We start from the raw sequence: 22,437 nt of genomic DNA, 5'->3' as shown, positions 1-22,437 counted from the left end.
AATACTGTCCTATAGATTATATTCACTTGGCTCTTCTATTATCTTCATATCCATATAGTGCATGACCCCCTATGGCATAGTACTCCAAATGAGGTGCCGGGACTTCTCAGTGTGTGGTGTCACCTTGGATGACCACATCATCTCCATCCTTCACTTTTCTCTGTTGGTGGTGGTGAGGTCTTATTTTGCAAGGTTTTTACATGGTTGCTAACTTTATTCTGCAATAAGTGGTTGAATCAGGGCCGGACTGACAACTCATGGGGCCCCTCGGGCAATATGTGATCATGGGGTACGTGTCCTTGCCCAAACTCAAAAAAGCCTATGAAAAAGGTACCAGAGGCATCTCATGGGGCCCCCTACTGACCCTGGGCCCTCGGGCAGTGCCCGAGTTTCCAAATGGTCAGTCCGCCCCTGGGTTGAATTGTTTTTTCATAAGCTGCAGTCTGTCCTCATTGGGTCCCCTTGACTCAAGGGATCTCTTTCCCTTGGTCTCCCTTTCCTTTTCCTTTGCTGCAGTTGGTTCCGAGGACACCACAGTGGGATTCACATGTGAGTCGGAAATCAGTATTTTGCGGTACTAGGGGTTACTCTAATCGAATCCCCTTGGTTACAATTCACCTAACATATAGCTAAGGGCATCCCGTTTTTTTATGTTTTTTGTTACAAGAAGATATAGGTTTAAGACACAATAAATGTAGATCATCTTAACTCAAATTACCTGTATAAAACATTTATTTTTATGGTCTGCAAGGATGTGTAGATATATAGAATATTGTTTAGTTAAGTAATTACCGTGAAAAATACACATTTATTCAGACAGAAATCTAGATCTTATTTTTGTCAAAATTATTATATTTTACATTTTATGAAAAAGAAATACAGTAGGAACAATTTCTTCCATGTAAATTTCCCATGTGTTCCTTTCAGATTGTCCGTTGCTATAAGTCCATTGATGCCTCTGAGTTATTCTTTTTTTTTTTTAAAGTTTATTATATCTGTTTGCATTCATGTCTAGTGCACAGTGCTTGTCGTTCAATTCTCCAGGTGCCTTCTTCATAGGTACAATGGCATATAGTGCAATCATCAGTCTTTATTTCTCTTCCTGCTGGGATTACAACAGTCTCGGCAAAGCAGTTTGGTCCTATAATAAACACACAAAGGATATCATTTAAATTTCAAAACAACATTTCATTTGCTGTTTATAAAACACTTTTTTCACAAAATGTTTACAGCATTCTTTTTTTTTTAACAGTTTATAATGATTATTTCTAGTTTGCTTATGTTCAGTTTAATTAAACTGTAAAGGCTGGCACAATAAAAGCATTTTGCACATCTAAAGTCATTGAACGGTAATTTTGTACATCAATTCTATAATATTATCAATTTATTTCATGAAACTCAATATTGCCTATCATTAAAATGAATAGCCAAACAACCAGGAAGGAATAAAAGAGAAGTAAATCAATTACAAATAAAACATACGGTAAGTACATTTTAGAAGATAGCAGGAAACATGTAAAAAACTGAGCAAATGAAAATGTTACAAAATATAGGATTTACTAAAGGAAATTAACAAGAGCAGGAAAATAATTGCTTGCATTGTATTACAGATGTGCATGTGCATTTTATAGCCAATTGCGCACTGGTGATACATACCTGTGTAGGCTGAAAAAAAAAAAAATCAAGCCAGTTCAATAAGCCATAAATGTGACAAAATTTCATCAAAAAAAAAAAAAAAAAAAGCTATAGTGGCCAGCTTGCTGTGCAAAGGAACAGGTATGTGCCAATAGATATGCAGGTAAACAAAAGTCTATGTACAGTGCTGAGCAAGCATTTACATTTGTTTGGAAAGAGGAATGTAGTAATTGAATGCATGTACTCCTGTGCTGAACTGTGGACTCCACGCTAAGGTGGTCCCCACATGGAAAAGGAAATGTAATGTAGGCCTTGCTGCCCTCAACGGACCAGGGATATCCAAAAGAAACTGTACATAAAAGACAAAAAAGCAGACGCACAGGCCTAGTGCATTACCTTAAAAATAGGGTTTATTAATAAAAAAGTGAATACTCACAAAAATAAAATGGTGTAAAATCATGATAAACGCGGGAAGCATGTCACACTCGATAGCAGTATGGTACAGGAACCCCTGTGGATGGTCTGGTGGGAGACTGGAAGCCTCTGGATAGCAGGTGGCTGACGCGTTTCGAGGAAAACACCTCTTCTTCAGAGCCTCGAAATGCGTCAATCACCTGCTATCCAGAGGCTTCCAGTCTCCCACCAGACCATCCACAGGGGTTCCTGTACCATACTGCTATCCAGTGTGACATGCTTCCCGCGTTTATCTGATTTTACACCATTTTATTTTTGTGAGTATTCACTTTTTATTAATAAACCCTATTTTTAAGGTAATGCACTAGGCCTGTGCGCCTTCTTTTTTGTCTTTTATGTACATATACATTTGTTTGTATCACTGGAGACCTGTCCAGAGACGTCAACATATGAAATTGCGTATTGCATGCTTGTTAGGAACCAGAAAACATACAGTATCTGTATATAGGCACAGTGATATCCCCATTGCAGTGTGCAGTGTGGCTTTTTTACTTTTACTGGTTTTTACAGTCTTGGAAATGTTAATACTTTAATGATATCAGTATGCACTTCATGCGCTTTTTTGCTGCCTATTCTATGATTAACCAAGTGCACCATGAAAAGATGTGTTTGTATGCCATAGCTACCACTGACACATTCCCTACATTGTATTTTTTTCCTATACTGCAGCCTACTCATTGATGGCCAAATCTACTCAGATTCAATTCTCAGGAGGTTTGCCAGATCCCCCTCCCAAATTTGCTAATTTGTATTGTGAACCCCATTTACTCATTTACGTCTATGGGGTATGTGGCCTGATACAGTTTGGCAATTGGGAGGCCCCACTCTCACTGCCCCCCCCCCCCACCCATCACCACCATCATTTTCTGGACACCCATGCTTCATGCCATGAAAAGGTTTTGGTATGGATTTTAGGACATCCCCTAGCAAACCACCTTGTCACCACCATATGGATGGGGACAAGGGGCTCTTCCTTACCATCCCTGGCCATGTGGAAGTGGGGGGTCTGTGGAGAGGTCCTATCAAAATCTGGCAGCCCCATTAGAATAAGGGGTCCCCAGATATCTGCCTCACTCCCCCATGTGAATGAGTATATTTCCCCTCTTATTAAACAAACACATTTACATCACATATAAAATCCTTTATTAAAAAAAGTAATGTCCCTACAATGTCCAAAAAATAATAGCTTATGTTTAAAAAAAAAACAAGCCCTGTGATGTTCAAAATAATGTCTGATAACACAGGTCTGCAAAAAAATTTTTTTCAAGAGCTGTTTTGGTTATTCCACGTAATCTTTATATTTTCTGGTGCGCTGAATCCAAAAATGACCTCCATTTTGTCATAGGACATCATGTTTCCTGTCAATTTAGGTAACTATGTTAAATAAATGGAAATAGACTTATAAAATTAAAGCTTTATTACAATTTTTTCATGAAAATCCTTTTTTGAACTGAAATGAGCTCACCTACACACACTAAACTCGATTCTTCTTCCCTGTGAGGCTCCTCTTGGTGCATTTATGCTTGTGAGTAGCATCTGGAATGTCTCTCTGAAGCATCCAACAGTAGTCTGCCATCATTGTAATGCTCCATTTTCCCTGGTATCTCCTTTCCATCTCTTTAATGTCTTGGTGGAATCGTTCACCTTGTTCCTCACTCACAGCTCCCAAATTTTCAGGAAAGTAGTCAAGGTGGGACTGGAGGAAATGCACTTTCAAACTCATCAGGCAACCTGAAGCTTGAAATGCTTTCAGAATTTGTCCGACAAACTTTTTGTAGTGAGGATCTTTGTTATTGCCTAAAAATTTCTGTACGACTTCTTTAAATGCAATCCACCCTTCTTTTTGAGGATCCGTCATGGTATTGACAAACTCTTGATCAACTTTAAGCCTTCTAATGTCTGGTCCGATGAACACACCTTCCTTCAATTTTGCCTCCGACAGGCCTGGAAACTTGGTGACCAAGTATTTGAAGCATTCTCCATCTCTTGGAAGTGATTTTACGAATTGCTTCATCAATCCCAATTTTATGTGGAGAGGTGGTAGAAGAACTTTATGGGAAGGTACCAAAGTTTCTCGGAGGACATTTTTTTCACCGACTGTTAGCACCCTCGGCTGCCAACTCTTCTTGGTCCAGTGATTTTGTCAGTCTTGACTGTCCCATAGACACAGAAAACAAGGGTATTTGGTATCCCACCCAGTGGATTCTTCAGGAAAGATTAACCCCTTCTGCCATTAGAAGCACAGACTCAGGGCTGAGGCTTACACATACAGCATGCTGCTGAGTATCCCAGTAGTCAGACATGTCAGTCAGAGCAGCACTTGTATTCACCCCCTTTGCAGGGGGGAGGGGCAGAGATTGTTTACCTGCAAATAACAACAAAGGGCCAGAAGAGAACTAGGGAAATTAGGAAATAGAATTTTTTTCCCCTAAAACTTGCTTAGCTTATGTATATATTGCTGACCATCAGATTTACAGTGCTATATTTTTTTTACATAACTCGAACAACCCCTTTAAGGTTTTTTTGGCATTTTATATCTTAAATGCACTTATGTGAATTAATTAATAGTAATTTGGAATTTAAATTTAGTTAAAAACCCATATTATAAAAAAAATACCAAAAATTCAAAAAAATTTATAAATTTGAAGACAATTTTGCACTTTGTGGCAAATCATGACGTCTAGGAGTTTTTTCAATATTTTATTTGTTTTCAGCACACCAAAATACATGGAAATTAGATGAAACTAATCAAACAGCTTTTTAGTCGCAGACCTGTGTAATGTTAAAAAAATGTTAAAAAAAATGATGTCCCAAAAAGTAAATGTCTGACGATGATCGGATGCTCTATTGTGAATGGGAACTTCCTGTCGGGCTGCTAAATGTAAAACATGTGGTGCTGTTGGCTGATATCATTGGCCAGACACGAGTATATATTCATTCTATGTTAACCAACTGAAAAAATACTATTATTGGATGAATAATTATGCAACTAGGTAGTACTGCCCCCACCCTCTATGTTGTTGGGATACATAGAAAAACCTGCAATAGTTATTCTTATGCCATTGATTAGCTGGTACACCAAGGGATCTTCTTATATACCTGAACATCAACAGGCTACAGATTTATTTTATAACTTTTCTTTTCTGTTTCTTCACCTGCAGAAATCTGTAAACCTTGAGAATAAAATGAAGACAGAGCTTGCAGCAGCATCAGAACTGGAATAAATAATGCAACCAGTTTTAGGAAAAGGCCCGTAGGCACCAAAGAAAAAAAGGAATTAAAAACATCATAAGTACGTCTTTCACTTATGAAGTAAGACCACATAGTGGTGTAGACTGTGGGTGAGTAGGCGGAGGACTATGCAAACTGATTCAATTTTTTAATTCATGCTGCTTTTGTTGAATAAATCAGCCACTTAGATTCTATGTTTTTGTTGTCTTTTGTTTAAATATTCTGCTAAGAATCAAAAGCTATTGATGCAGCTCTGTACCCAGACATTAGTGATTATTATTTTGAATGTCTATGCCCAGAGAAAATTTTGTATTGTTATGTAAAATTATTTAATATAGTGATTTATTCAGAAGACACGTGTCACTTTATCTAGTTAGCAAATTGTTTCATGTACCAGTGATCTTTTCTTGTAGACAGATTCTCCTTAAAATACATAGAAGCATCTTGTTTTTTAAAATTAAATCTCACTTCTTAACCCTTTGAGGACCGTAAGATTTTGGAACGCCAAAAGAATCAATTTTTTTGTTTTTAAAGTTCGTACACTTCAGTTGCTGTAACTAAGCCATTTCATGAAAAAATTGGCAAAAAGCTAGATCCATTTGTTGTTTGTTGATAAGAACTAAAATTTTGACTCAAACCAAAAAAAAAAAAAAAAAAAAGAGTTTTAAGTTCTTAATCAGATGATACACGCAATTACAAACATGGGACAAATACGTCCCTTGGTCCTCAAAGGGTTAAAGAGGAACTCCAAACAAAAGGGGAAGTTCCGCTTTAAAGACTGGTCACACGCTCCCCATTAAGGATTGGCACCTTTGGGGAGCGGGAACCCAAAATTGACAGGTACCCGCTCCCACTTCTGTTGAGCTTACCTAGGCGATCAGAAGCGGAAATTGTCCTCCCCCTCCTTCCCCGTAGTTTTCTGGGACACGCGACAGGTCCCAGAAGACTATGGGACCATTTATAAAGCGCAGTGCTACTCGCACATGCACAGAGGGCACCCGGCTGTGAAGCTGCAAGCTATCACAAGTGGATACCTACACTGAAGATGCCGGCGTTGGGAACATCAGACGGCAGGTGTGTATATATATATATACTGTATGTATAACTTGCGAGCCAAAAACATTTTATAATGGGCTTCAATGGATCGCCAACATTTAACACATAACTGTGCAAACTAATTGTATACCTATAAATGTAGCGCTCCCTAATACCACAATAATAAATAAATATATGATTCCATCTGTGATAACATACACCATAAATTCAAAATTAAATATAACAAATAAAGTGACAGCGATTAAAAATCAAACACTAAAATTGTGATTATTAGCAAAGTATTCTTAATAGTCCCATCAATCAATAAACAGTCCAATAATAGTGATAAAGTGATTCATAAATCATCAATTGGTGACTTTCCGTGAATCCTCCAACCAGTAAAAATGTGCGCTCACCTCCTTCTGTGCCTATAAAATAGGCTATATACGCTTGTGGTTCACAAAACCTGGAACCTGCCAGAATAGTTGCAGTATAGAATGGATGTGAGGTCCTTCCTATGGATGACAAGGCTAACCCCTTGTTTCTGGATACCCCTGCAGGCATTTATATCGTTTTACTGTTTTGAGAGATGAGAAGAAGTGTGAAAAAAAGGACAAAGCACAAACCCAGCTGGGACTCCATGCTGTCCGCGCGGAACTGTTGGGGAACCAAAACAGTAAAACGATATAAATGAAAATAACAAAGAAAAATAAATGAGGCTAAAGAGCGGTGAGCGGGTTGTTGCTATTAGTGACGCGGTCTGTGACTGGAGCTACCAACTTCCCCAGGATAAAGCACTATGTCTCAATTTCTCTTTATTGCTGAGGAATGAATAAAGAGGAGTAAAGCAAGTGATCTCTAACAGCTGAAGGAGGGATTAATCCCTGCAGGGATATCCAGCAAACAAGGGGTTAGCCTTGTCATCCATAGGAAGGACCTCACATCCATTCTATACTGCAACTATTCTGGCAGGTTCCAGGTTTTGTGAACCACAAGCGTATATAGCCTATTTTATAGGCACAGAAGGAGGTGAGCGCACATTTTTACTGGTTGGAGGATTCACGGAAAGTCACCAATTGATGATTTATGAATCACTTTATCACTATTATTGGACTGTTTATTGATTGATGGGACTAATATTAAGAACACTTTGCTAATAATCACAATTTTAGTGTTTGATTTTTAATCACTCTCACTTTATTTGTTATATTTAATTTTGAATTTTTGGTGTATGTTATCACAGATGGAATCATATATTTATTTACTATTGTGGTATTAGGGAGCGCTACATTTATAGGTATACAATCAGACGGCAGGTGAAACGGGCTGCGGGGAGGACAACGTGGGATCGAAGGACAGGTGAGTGGCTGTTTTTTAAAAGTCATCAGTTTTTGTAGCTGCTGACTTTTATTGTTTTACAGTGTGACTGGAACTCCGCTTTATTTTCAGAATCTAGGACAAGTTGTTAATTTAAAATAATTTATTAATTTTAGTTAATTGAAGTTCATTTTACTTTTTATGTGTTGCTTTCTAAAGTGTTTTCAGGCAAGAAAGCTTCTTAAGTTTCTGTTCATACATTGTTCCTGATTTACTTAAGTCAGAGATTCACCTGGTGGGCCCAGGATGCTGAAAACTTACTTCTACTGGACCACATGTACTTGAATTCACTAAAGTCAAATACTCTCATGATGGCCAGATATTATAATGTTCTTTACCTATTAAAATACTTTTTCTGTTACTTTTTGAACTACAGACTATGTTACATTATTGATTATACATATTAAAATGCTAGAACGGCCACAGAATGTCATTGAACTTGTACATGAGATTATTGGTATCATTCTCTAAATTCACCTTGTGCCACTGCAAACAGAAATTAATCACACTATGTGTGCAATAAAAAAAAATTAATAAAACATATTTTTAGGCCTTGTCCTGGGTTTTGTTTGGACAGATTTGTTTCCCCTTAATCATCATTTAAAAACTGCATTTTGTATTTATTCGGGTTATCTTTGTGTCATATTATTTGTTTGCTGATCTGAATATCATTGTTTGATTTTTACAGTCTTGGAAACGTTAATACTTTAATGATATCAGTATGCACTTAATGCATTTTTTTGCTGCCTGTTCTATAATTGACCAAGTGCACCATGAAAAGATGTGTTTGTATGCCATAGCTACCAATGGCACATTCCCTACATTGTATGTTTTTCCTATACTGCAGCCTACTCATTGATGGGCAAACCTACTCGGATTCAGTTCTCAGGAGGTTTGCCAAATCCCCCTCCCAAATTTGCTAATTTGTATTGTAAACCCCATTTACTCATTTACTTCTACGTGGTATGTGGCCCCGTGGAATGGTTTTTACAGGTGGAGGACACTGACATTTTTTTCCCTACTCATCTTTTCTGACTGTATTTCACTAGTTTTGCATTTGGCTAGGGTCAATGTCACTACTAGTAGCATGAAGTGATACCTGGACCCTAAAGAGGTTGCACAGGTAGTCTAACTCCTCCAGGATGGCACATCAATACATGCCATTGCCAAAAGGTTTGCTGTGTCTCCCAGCACAGTCTCAAGAACATGGAAGAGATTCCAGGAGACAGGCAGACTCTAGGAGAACCGGACAGGGCCGTAGATGGTCCTTAACCCATCAACAGGACTGGTATCTGCTCCTTTGTTCAAGGAGGAACAGGATGAGCACTGCCAGAGTCCTGCATAATGACCTCCAGCAGGCCACTGGTGTGAATGCCTCTGACCAAACAATCAGAAACAGACTTCATAAGGGTGACATGAGGGCCCGGCATCCTCTAGTGGGTCCTGTGCTCACTGCACCATAGAGCTCGATTTCAATTTTCCATTGAACAGCAGAATTGGCAGGTCCACTACTGGTGCCCTATGCTTTTCACAGGTGAAAGTAGGTTCGCCCTGAGCACATGTGACAGACATGAAAAGTTCTGGAGAAGCCGTGGAGAATGTTATGCTGGCTGTAACATTGTTCAGCATGACTGTTTTTGTGGTGGGTCAGTGATGGACTGAAGAGGCCATTGTCAGACCCTACGCTGGTGCAGTGGGTCCTGGGTTCCTCCTGGTGCACAACAATGCCTGGCCTCATGTGATGAGAGTATGCAGGCAGTTCCTGGAGGATGAAGGAATTGATACTATTGAATGGGCCCCACGCTTGCCTGACCTAAATCCAATAGACCACCTCTGGGATATCATGCTTTGGTCCATCTGACGATGCCAGGTTTCCCAGGTTGTCAGACTGTCCAGGAGCTCATTGATGCCCTGGTCCAGATCTTGGAGGAAATACCCCAGGACACCATCCATCGTCTCATTAGGAGCATGCCCCGACATTGTCAGGCATGCATACAAGCACATGGGGACCATACAAACTATTGAGTACCATTTTGAGTTGCTGCAATTAAATTTCAGCAAAATGGACTGGCCTGCTGCATCAATTTTTCACTTAGATTTTTGGGGTGTCTTTGAATTCAGTCCTCTGTAGGTTGATCATTTTCGTCTCCATCAAACAATGGGGCATCCTTATGTTCCTAACACATTACCCATTCCATATCAGCATAGATATGCAGCATGAGAGATAAAGGTTTGGAACCAGTGCTTTACAAAGTTTATTTGCCTCGGGGCCCCTGTAGGCAATAGTCTGTGTTTTCTTTTCCTGGGTGCTCACTCAAGTCAGTGAAAGAAAAATATTATTCAAACTGGCTTCCAGTTGTTAACTGGTTGGGTTTACTTAAATCAATAGATCCAAACAGGAATTTACCCTTCTTTCAATAAATCAACTATTGATGTAACAACAAAAATATTCCCCATATACTTTCTACAAAATCATAAATCCAGTGTCTCTGTGATTTAAATCCGATAATATAAAGTCCAGTGTCTCAATAAAGAAAAAATATAAAATTAAAAAATAAAAATAAAATTAAAAAAAAAAAAAAAAAATATATGAAAAAGTATATTTCTTGCAGTGTTGATTGTTGTGAAGAACCTCAAAGAAAAAGAAACTCACAATAGTGCATTACCATAATATCACAAAAAAAAAAAAAAAAAAAAATTTAATATATATATATATATATATGTATATATATAAAACACATGCACACACAAATGTGTATCAAACAATTGTGCAACCTTTAAGTGAAAAATTGTATATTTAACACTTGTGAGAACCTTCCAAAAGGGAAAGGTAATAAGACACTTGTGCTCATAAATAATAAAATCATGAAGTGATCTACTTAGTGAGATTCCTCCCCACACGTGACACTTCTAGTGAGTAATGGCCTTACTCACTAGAAGTGTCACGTGTGGGGAGGAATCTCACTAAGTAGATCACTTCATGATTTTATTATTTATGAGCACAAGTGTCTTATTATCTTTCCCTTTTGGAAGGTTCTCACAAGTGTTAAATATACAATTTTTCACTTAAAGGTTGCACAATTGTTTGATACACATTTGTGTGTGCATGTGTTTTATATATATACATATATATATATATATATATATTAAATTTTTTTTTTTTTTTTGTGATATTATGGTAATGCACTATTGTGAGTTTCTTTTTCTTTGAGGTTCTTCACAACAATCAACACTGCAAGAAATATACTTTTTCATATATATTTTTTTTTTTTTTTAATTTTATTTTTATTTTTTAATTTTATATTTTTTCTTTATTGAGACACTGGACTTTATATTATCGGATTTAAATCACAGAGACACTGGATTTATGATTTTGTAGAAAGTATATGGGGAATATTTTTGTTGTTACATCAATAGTTGATTTATTGAAAGAAGGGTAAATTCCTGTTTGGATCTATTGATTTGAGTTTAAGCTTTCAGGGGGTTGAAAGTTTTTTCCAATTTGGAATTGGGGGAGGTGCAAGGGTGTTTTTGGTTTCACATTATACTTATATCATTTTCACATTATATTTATATGGTTGGGTTTACTTGTTTCACATTATCTTACATTTTCTGTGCTGTCTAACCCTTTTCCCTTTTTATTTTTCTCTGCTTTTCTATAGGAAATTGTAGAGAAATATCAAATAACGGGCTGTGGGGCGCACAAATGGGTAAGCATGTTTTATAAAGATTCTGTAATGTAATAGCTATGATCTACTGCAGCCCCATTTAATGTCTTTACATCTATGAATGTCTTAGGAAGCATATCCCCAGTCTCCAACAACTTCTAAAGCATGTTCACAGCCTATGACCAATGCCATCTCCTGTTGCATGTGTGCAGTCTCTAACAGCTTTCCATAGCATTACATTCACCGAATATTATGTGCCGCAGCCCTTTGGCATTGCTGCGGGGCCATACTTGAGGTCTCTAATGTCAAATAATTGGACACCACTGCTCTAACCGGATACAAAATGACTGCATATACAAAAGGCAAGACATATACAATATATTTTTATTATAATAACTAGGATAAACTTAACTTTAACTATGTTGTAAAATGTATTTACTGTTTATGAATAGTTTTAAAATGTGATATAACCTCTTGTATCAAAGTATAAACACTTTTTGTGACTTTTTTCAACATTACAATATATTTATTATGAATGAATAGTATTTGACCTACATTTCACTTGTGATATAAATCATTTACATGAAGTAGACCAGAGTGCCAGTATTGTAGTATTAATAATGAGTAATTAAAATGGCCACCTGCTGTAGAGAGCAAAATGACAAGACTCTTATGAATAATGGAAAAAGGACACGTCGTCCTATACCTGTTATATGTCTTGCACCTTCACATTTAAGAAGCTGATAACTTCCCTTCACTACTCATTTTTATGCCCCTCAGGAATATCTTAGCCTTGCACTGTGAAGGTTTTTTTTTTAAATGTCAAAACTGTATATAGCAACCTAACAGAAAAAAAATCAAATAAAGATTGAGATGCTCTTATTTATCAAGCAATACTGAGGATAACGGCAGTGGCAATCATCATTATCATATTTTTTACTAAGTTCCAGACCGTCCAAATTTTCCTATTTCTGTAATACTAATTAACCATTTCAATACCGGGCACTTTTACCCCCTTCCTGCCCAGGCCAGTTTTCAGGTTTCAGCGCTCTCACACTTTGAATGACAATTGCGCGGTCATACAACATTGTACCCAAATTAAAATGTTATCATTTTCTTCACACAACTAGAGCTTTCTTTTGGTGGTATTTAATCACCGCTGGGGTTTTTATTTTTTGCTAAATTAACAAGAAAGACCGAAAAGTTTGAAAAAAAACATGTTTTTCTTTTTTTCTGTTATAAAAGTTTGCAAATAAATAATTGTTCTTCATAAATTTAGGCCGAGATGTATTCTGCTACATGTCTTTGGTGAAAATAACCCAAATTAGGATGTATTTTTTAGTTTGTAGGAAAGTTCACAAACTATGGTATAGATCTGAAAATTGATCAATCCTGAAGTACTGACAGCCAATCTAATTTCTTGAGGTCCAAGAATGTCAGAACAGTACAGATATCCCCCAAATGTCAGAACAGTACAGATATCCCCCAAATGACCCCTTTTTGCAAAGTAGACAGTCCGACGTATTTCATAAGAGGCATAGCGAGTTTTTTGAAGTTGTATTTTTTTTTCATAATTTTTCGGAAAATGAAAAAATAAAAAAAATTATTTTCACTATTTTTTTTTTACATACTGTCACCAGTGCAGTACAGCGTCATCATATAACTGGCATGGCGGTGATCAGGGACACTGACTGGTGACAGTGTGAAAAAAAAAAAAAAAAAATATATATATATATATATATATTATTTTTTTTTAATTTTAAATTTTTTATTAAATTTTTTTTCTTTTCTTTAAGATTTTTTTTTCATATTTCACTATGTCCAAAGTAGTACAATGTTACCATAGTAACATTGTACTACTGTGGGGAAGTGATCAGTATTTGTTTTTTTTTTTTACACAATTTGCTTATAGCAAAGAATTACTTTGCTATAACCAAGCATTTACCTGAATGACATCGATTCATTCAGGGTTTTTTTTTTTTGTGCTTAGCTGTGATTTGGCCACAGCTAATCACATGACATGTGCATGTGATTAGCTGTGACCATTCACAGCTAGACACTAGTATAGCCATCCATTGTATACAACTGTCATGTGACCTGCTGTGATTGGTCACAGCAGGTCACATGGTACCGGCAACAGGGGCCGGTACTCAGATCTGTCATCGGCCGTGTCCGAGGTACATAGCCGGTGAGAGATCGCGCCGCTGCGCTGCTCTGCAAGCGCGCAAACTGCGCACGTTTGGGAGGACGCCATATGGCGGCCTCCCGGAAAGCTAATACATTTTTACGGACACCATTCGGCCATAGGCCAGGCATCAAATGGTTATGGAATAAACACTTGCATCTAAGGATACATTTTAAAATATTACAATTACAAATGGACAAAACAAAAAGTGGCCTTTTTAAAAAATAATTTATATTAAGTTAAAAACACCATAAAATCAATGGAGGTCAGTGGTAGATCCCTGGCAGCTTGCATTTGGAAAAAAGTTAAATATTATTAAGGGACTAGTATCCATACAGTAGCTGGATGAGTGCATAAAACGTGGTGTATCATGTTGGGAAATGTATTGTAAAACAGGGCAGGAGTTCTATTACTTCCCTACTTTATCCACAACTAAAAAAAAACTGAATTGGCTATGGATACAGTTTAAGGATAACGTCTTATCCTAAAAGTGGACCTTGCAGTAAAAGACAAGGTCTGCTCAAATTGCCTGGGTCCAGGGGCGGACTGACCATTTGGAAACTTGGGCACTGCCTGAGGGCCCGGGGTCAGTAGGGGGCCCCATGAGATGCCCTTGGTACCTTTTTCATAGGCTTTTTTGAGTTTGGGCAAGGACACAGGGGCCCCATGATCACCTATTGCCCGGGGGGCCCCATGAGTTGTCAGTCCGCCCCTGGTAGTGTCAGCATCAGAGTTCAGGGCTCCTCACTCCCGGGGGACAGTATGTGTATGCAAGGGAGTGGAGAGGTACGTGTCTGCAGCATGCTGTACAGGACAGGACAGACAGAGGCCCGAGCCTGCGAGAAATGGAGTATCAGGAAGCTGCAGGAAAGATAAGAAGCTGATGGGGTACAGTGTTTATGCATGAGTCTGGAGGTCCAAGGCACGAGGCGTGAACAGTAGAGCTGGCCAGGAGGCTGAATATTGTTCTTCTGTCGTGATTGATGGCGGAAACCCCTATTTGGGAACTTGCATTTGTTTTAACCTCCCTAGCTGTCTGATTATTTCAGATTTTTGGTGCTGAAAGCGGTACCATTATTTTGCATGGAACTATGTAGTTTTTTTATTGTAGGCCTGTAATTCTTAGGAATAACTCACTGAAATCTGTCCGAACAAGAGTCTAGTAAACATCCCGGGTAGGATAAAATTTGAAACAAGAAATCATAAATTATAATTTAATAAATAATCATAAAAAATAATAATATAATAATAATAAATTTAATTCAATAATATAATCAAACCAAAAACACTGAAATTTGAAATAGAGCGCCAAGTTCACACATCACTGAGCAAACTCGCAAAATTGTTTTCAGTATCTGATGGCGAATTTCCCCACGAATCATTATCACTCAATTCTGCAAGTGGTTCTGATTTACTATCGCTGTTCTAAAAATTCCTGGAAAGGAATATCTGGCCTGGACTGAACTCACTTTTATGCACCACTATTGAGTTAAACAACCCCAAATTGTCACATCACAATATAGAAAGCAAGTCTTAACACGTTCAAGCACATTGACGTGTTTTCCTACAGAATACCTGTCATTTAAACATTTTCTTTAGCTGGCAGCCTCTGTAAAAGCTTTCAAATTCGAAAGGAGGAGATGCTGAAGGTTATAACTACATGTCTAAAATTGCCAGTGAAATATTTTTTTGCCATTTCAGCCTGAAAGTCAAACTATATTTGTGTATAGAATGTCTTTCATTTGCTAGCTGTGCAGTAAACAATTCCAGATTAATCTTTAGTCACCTTAGTCAGTAAAAAGAAATACATATGGAGTACAATGGTTTGAGAATCTTTGAATCATACATTTGTCATTATTCATGGGTGTTGAACCACAAGGAGGACAAAGTAAAGAACAATCTTTGAATCATTCTAATGTTCAAATCATTCCTTTATCATCCTGTTTCTTAAGATCCATATTTCTCGTCATTAACAGACCATAGATTGGACACTGCTATCCTTTGAGCATTAACATGTGCATATTATTAAACCTGATGGATCATTTTCCAGACATGAAATATTCATCACATTGCTTTGATTTTTTGTAAAAGAAAATACGTTTTGTATAAGCAGCATTACTGATATGATTGCATGATCTTATGTGCGCTAATACTTTATCTTTATAATATTTAGAATACAAGTTAAGTGTATTTTAATGGTGAGGTATAAACATTGCCTCCCTAGCGGTCTGATTATGTCCATATTTCTGTGCTGAAAGCGGTACATTATTTTGCATGGAAATATGTAGTTTTTTTATTGTAGGCTGTAATTCTTAGGAATAACTCACTGAAATCTGTCCGAACAAGAGTCTAGTAAACATCCCGGGTATGATAAAATTTGAAACACAAAATCATAAATTAAAATTTAATAAATAATCATAAAAAATAATAATATAATAATTAATTTCATTTAATAATATAATCAAACCAAAAACACTGAAATTTGAAATATAGCGCCACGTTCGAACATCGCTGAGCAAAGTCGCAATATCGTTTTCAGTGTCTGATGACGAATTTCCCCCAAATCATTATCACTCAATTCTGCAAGTGGTTCTGATTTACTAATCGCTGTTCTCTAGCCGGTCTAAAACCGCTTTTGACCTAAAGAGACGCTTTTTGGACGCCATGGACGTTTCTCAGTTTCCAGGCAGAAAGAACGGTACAAATGCAGGCAGGGCGCCGGACAAAGCACTCGGGACAAAATGTATGTGAAATAGTTTGATACAGGAATGTTATACTATGTGATTTTAGTGATTTTAGTGAATGTCACTTTTTGTCATTTTCAAATATCCCGCCGTTCCATCCCCCATATGTCCCGACGCTCGCAGGGGATGGAACCCAGATGACAGATGCCAGCATTCGCCGGATTACATTGCCGGGGACACTGCAGGAGGGACATCACGGGAGCGCAGGACAAGGTAACTGCAGAACAGATGCTGGAGCAATGCCGCATGGTAAGCCCGAGTGTAGCTCGGGGTTACCGCTTTTGGTACTGAAACTTTACCCCGAGCTACACTCGGGAATACCGCCAGGGAGGTTAAGTGAGAAGCCTATGGCCTACTGACCTCTTAGTCAAAAATATACCATGGTACATCCCAACACCTGTTTCCAGGAATACCGCCAGGGAGGCTGCAGGTTAGCTTTAGGGTTAAGCGTAATTTTTCAGGTACTGTATGTCTAGGTTAACAGATAGATTCCATTGTCAAAGTTTAAAGGGTTATGTTAAAGTCCAAATAAACTCTCTCAATCAATATTAACTATGTTTAATTCTTATGCTGATATCTTTAATAAATATATAGGAAGTACATTTTCTTGTTTTAACCCTTTCTATTTACATTTCTTTAGTTGCTTTCTGGTTTCTGGCCCAGGCCAAAATGATGTCATACATCCCATGAGTTTTCATGGGCATTTTTTCTTTCCTTTCATCTGGAGAAGGGGAGAAGGAAGCGTCTCAGCTAAGCACACCCTCCTGCCTGCATGGTAGGAAGCAAGGGTAGATACTTTCTAAAAAGTAAATGATACATGAATAATCTTCCGTTATTCAAGGTGACTATGAAATGCTAGAGAATGTACAATATTTCAAAGTGATTTTTTTAACTAAATAAAGTATGAACTCATACATGGATGGGTGAATTTGCTTTGAATATTAAAAATGAATTAAATAGAGTTTGCAGTGCTCAGATACAGTTTGGTTCCTCTTTAAGCTATAGGGTTATCCACTGCTCAAAAATGTAAAGGAACACTTTGAAAACATCTCAGATCTTCATGGGGAAAATATCATGCTGGATATCTATGCTGATATGGACGGGGTAATGTGTTAGGAACGTAAAGATGCCCTATTGATTGATGGAAATGAAAATCATCAACCTACAGAGGACTGAATTCAAAGACACCCCAAAAATATAAATGAAAAATTGATGCAGCAGGCCAGTCCATTTTGCTGAAATTTCATTGCCGCAACTCAGAATGGTCCTCAGTAGTTTGTATGGCCCCCACGTGCTTGTATGCATGCCTGACAACATTGAGGCATGCTCCTAATGAGACAACGGATGGTGTCCTGGGGTATTTCCTCTCAGAACTGGACCAGGGCATCACTGAGCTCTTGGACAGTCTGAGGTGCAACCTGGCGGCGTCGGATGGACCGAAACATGATATTCCAGAGGTGGTCTATTGAATTTAGGTTTGGCGAGCATGGGGGCCATTCAATGGTATCAATTGCTTCATCCTCCAGGAACTGCCTGGATACCCTCACCACATGAGGCCAGGCATTGTCGTGCACCAGGAGGACCCAGGACCCACAGCACCAGCATAGAGTCTGACAATGGGTCCAAGGATTTCATCCCGATACCTATTGGCAGTCAGGATGCCATTGTCTAGCCTGTAGAGGTCTGATATAGACATAGATATGACCCCCCAGACCATCACTGACCCACCACCAAAATGGTCATGCTGAAAAATGTTACAGCCAGCATAACATTCTCCACGGCTTCTCCGGGCCCTTTCATGTCTGTCACATGTACTCAGGGTGAACCTGCTCTCATCTGTGAAAAGCAAAGGGTGCCCATGGCGGACCTGCCAATTCTGTTGTTCAATGGCAAATGCCAGTCGAGCTCTATGGTGCCGGGCAGTGAGCATAGGGCCCACTAGAGGAAGTCGGCCCTCGGGCCACCCCCATGAAGTCTGTTTCTGATTGTTTGGTCAAAGGCATTCACACCAGTGGCCTACTGGAGGTCATTTTGTAGGGCTCTGGCAGTGCTCATCCTGTACCTCCTTGCGCAAAGCAGCAGATACTGGTCCTGCTGTTGGGTTAAGGACCTTCTACAGCCCTTTCCAGCTCTCCTAGAGTAACTGACTGTCTCCTGGAATCTCCTCCATGCTCTTGAGACTGTGCAGACACAGCAAACCTTCTGGCAATGGCACGTATTGATGTACCCTCCTGGAGAAGTTGGACTACCTGTGCAACCTCTGTAGGGTCCAGGTATCGCCTCATACTACCAGTAGTGACACTGATCCTAGCCAAATGCAAAACTAGTGAAATACAGTCAGAAAAGATGAGTAGGGAAAAAATGTGAGTGTAAACCACCACCTGTAAAAACATTCCTGTTTTGGGGGTCATCTCATTGTTGCCCATCTAGTGCACCTGTTGTTAATTTCATTAACACCAAAAGAGCTGAAACTGATTAACAACCGCCTCTGCTACTTACTTGACCAGATCAATATCCCAGGAGTTTAATTAAATTGATGCTATACTCTGATTACAAGGTTTTCCTGTAATTTTTTTGAGCAGTGTATTTGGAGGCTGGGTCCAAATTAAGACTTATAAAAGATGTTAAAGCTGAACACAAGAAAAGCATAATTGAAACAAATACACAAGAACTGAATTTCAAGCCAGTACTATGATATTACACCCCTAGCAGAGCTCACTTTTCTCTGCTTCATTAAAACAGATAAGTTTCCTCTGTGACTCATCCCACTTTGCTGGCTAACAATCAAGAAGCAGCATCACACTGAAGAAGTTATCAGTCTTTTAACTCCGCTCATTTCACCGGTTATCAAGCACCCAGTTTTAGATTGATATTACTGTGTATTGCAGCAGACATTTGCACCCAGTCTTCACTCATCTTATCCAGCCTTCAGTGCAGGGGATTTATGAACCAATTTACAGACAAATTGAACATTTTATACCAGCTGTATGAAAAAATAACGTAATTAAATTATGTTTTTATATTTGCATCGAGTTCTCTAAAGTTATATGTAGTGGCTATTTAACATATAACTTCTTCAATAAACCTTCTGCATTCGTGTGTCAGGAGCGTGTAGTGCTCCTGCTCCTTCACAGAGACTGGTCTCATTCCAGCATCCTGGGTTTGGTTGTGACACATTCTTCCTGTCTGTCTGTCCCCCTGCTAGGTGACTGATGTGGCCAGTCTCTGGGTTGAGACCAAACCTGATTTAATCTCCTCGGCGGTATGATTCTTTCCGATTTTTTGTGCTGAAAGCGGTACCATTTTTTTGCATAGAAATATGTAGTTTTTTATTGTAGGCTGTAATTTTTAGGAATAACTCACTGAAATCTGTCTGAACAAGAGTCTATTAAACATCCCGGGTAGGATAAAATTTGAAACACAAAATCATAAATTATAATTTAATAAATAATCATAAAAAATAATAATAAATTTAATTCAATAATATAATCAAACCAAAAACACTGAAATTTGAAATACAGAGGCAAATTCGCACATCGCTGAGCAAAGTCGCAAAATCGTTTTCAGTGTCTGATGACGAATTTCCCCACAAATCATTATCACTCAATTCTGCAAGTGGTTCTGATTTACTATCGCTGTTCTAAAACCGCTTTTGACGTAAAGGTACGCTTTTTGGACGCCATGGATTTTCTAAGTTTCCAGGCAGAAAGAACAGTCAAAATGCAGGCAGGGCGCCGGACAAAGCACTCGGGACAAAATACATGTGAAATGCATTGAAACAGCAATGACAGCAAAAATGACATTTTTTAAAAATTTCAAATTTCCCGCCGGAACACAGAAGCCGGATGCCGGCATCGGCCAGAGGAGATGGCCGGGGACGCTGCAGGGGACACATCGCGGGAGCGAAGGACAAGGTAAGTGCTGCAGGGATCCTCGGAGAACACCACATGGTAAGCCCGAGTGTAGCTCGGGGTTACCGCTCTTGGTAGTGAAATTTTACCCCGAGCTACACTCGGGAATACCGCCAGGGAGGTTAAAGTGTTACTAAACCCACAATAGTAAAATCATTCTGTATATGCTGCAAAGAATGCTTGTTATTCTCACTGTGCAACCTTTCTATTGTGTAAAAATGCTGTTTGATCCTTTCTTCTCTGTTCATCCCCTTTTTCAAGTGACCCCCTCTTGTAGCCAGCCTGAACTGTAGGCATGCACATGCTCAGTTTGGTGTACATTGCTAGAGAGGTTTTTTTTTTACTTGGGAGAATTGTATATTGACTACTCTCTGAACTCTGCTTGCCTTTTGCCTACGGATTTAACCCAGACCATTCTGAACCCTGCCTGCCTTGTACCTGGACTGTCATTGAACCATTCTGCCTGTCTGCCAACCACAAGTATCTGTTTGCTGTGCTCAGTTTGTGCCTGTCCCAGAGTGGTAGCCAGGCACTATAGCATTGTGTATACGTCCTGGAGGCAACCGAGTACTGGTAGGCCTGCTTTCCTTATGGAATAGGGGGCTTCTAAAGGCAAAAAACACAGAAACCAGCTATGGTGCCTGACCACCTGCGTTAGGGGTAAGCGTGACAATGTGCTTGTTCCTGAAGCCTAAGAAAGCATGTCAATAATATATGTTGTCCTTCCTAGGGACACATTCTATTTTGAAAAGCCTATCCCGGATATGTGCTTGCATTCATATTTGCTGTAAACAGGTCTAGTTGAGAGTTATAAGACCTCTTCTTCTTTGAGCAGAAAGAGAAACCTTTATCCAAAAATATGGTTTGCTTTAACTGCTTATAAAGTATTAGCTGGAGTTTGGATTCAATTTGTTGGTGTATCTAAATTGGCTAGTCCATCTAACACTCTCTTTCCCCCAAACTGATAATGCTACTGTCCAAAGGTACCCCCTGTGATCCTTCATCCAGAGTGGGGGCACTCTAATACAGGAGGTGTGTTACTGTCCAGGTCAGCAGGTGAAAACAGAGGAAAAAAAGACTAAAAAAAAATTGTTGCAGCCACCACATCTAATGATTGGTAAGCTGCAATATATTAACCACTTGCCACCCAGCCACCGCATATAAACGGTTGCAGGGCGGCACTCGTAGGCAAAACAATGTTTTAAAACGTGGTTCTGCAAAACAGGTAGGGGGCGCACGTGAGGCGCGCGCCCGCCCTGCCTGTCCCGCGGGTGTCAGCAGCGGGTCTCCGCCGCCGGGTCACGGCCGGTTATTACCGGCCGTTTTCCCTTGATGAGCGGTGATCGCTGACACAGAGCAGGGCTGCATTGTTTACACACAGCCCTGCTCTGTGACAGTTCCCGGACAAGCTGAAGAGGGAGAGAAGAGTTTCTCTCCCTCGATCAGCTCCCCCCTCCCTCCCCCGTCCAGTACACACCCCCGCCCCCTAGTAAAAAACACTCCCCTCACACAGTAAACACTAAATATGTTAACCCCTTCCTCCCCAGTGACATTAGTACAGTGTCAGTGGGTTTTTTTTCACTGATCACTGTGTGGTGTCACTGGGGATGTCAGTGACCCCAAGTCAGTTCCCCCCCAATGTCAAAATGTCCGCCGCAGTCCCGCAGTCCCACCATAAGTCGCCATATGTCGCTGATCGCCACCATAATTTGCTGATCGCCGCCATTATTAGTATAAAAAAAATTAAAAATCCCAGTATCTTTCCCGCCATTTGTAAACGCTATAACTTTCACGTAAACCAATTAATTTACACGTATGCATACAGAATGCATTTTGGCAGAAATTTATAACTAAATTTTATTTTTGAATTTTTTTTTACTGGACATGTTTTATAGCAAAAAGTCCAAAATATCGTTTTTTTCCTCAAAATTGTCAGTCTTTTTTTTTATAGCGCAAAAAATAAAAACCGCACAGGCAATCAAATACCACCGAAAGAAAGCTCAATTTGTGGGGAAAATAAGGATGTAAATTTGATTTATGTACCGTATTGCATGACCGCGCAATTGTCCGTTAAACTAGCGCAGCGCTGTATAGCAGAAAAATGGCATAAATTGCAGAATCTATACCATAGTTTGTAGACGCTATAACTTTCACACAAAGCAATCAATATACACTTA

General features: G+C 39.0%; 1 protein-coding gene across 1 annotated transcript in view; it reads right to left on the bottom strand.

Moving 5' to 3' along the window:
- Positions 1-709: 709 nt before the first annotated feature.
- VWC2 (von Willebrand factor C domain containing 2) overlaps positions 710-22,437 on the bottom strand; it is a 764,887-nt gene continuing 743,159 nt past the window's right edge. The window contains exon 4 of the mRNA XM_089674210.1: positions 710-1,141. Coding sequence (XP_089530336.1) covers positions 990-1,141 — 152 coding nt within the window. The 3' untranslated portion in view covers positions 710-989. The remainder of the gene's footprint in view (positions 1,142-22,437) is intronic.

This window comes from Staurois parvus, unplaced genomic scaffold (assembly GCF_062004578.1).
Source record: "Staurois parvus isolate SC_StPar_1 unplaced genomic scaffold, SC_StPar_1.0 ptg000148l, whole genome shotgun sequence".
In the NCBI taxonomy this organism is placed as follows: Eukaryota; Metazoa; Chordata; class Amphibia; order Anura; family Ranidae; genus Staurois; species Staurois parvus.
Note: the sequence above shows the minus strand (reverse complement) of the source record. Positions and strands in the feature narration are given on the sequence as shown.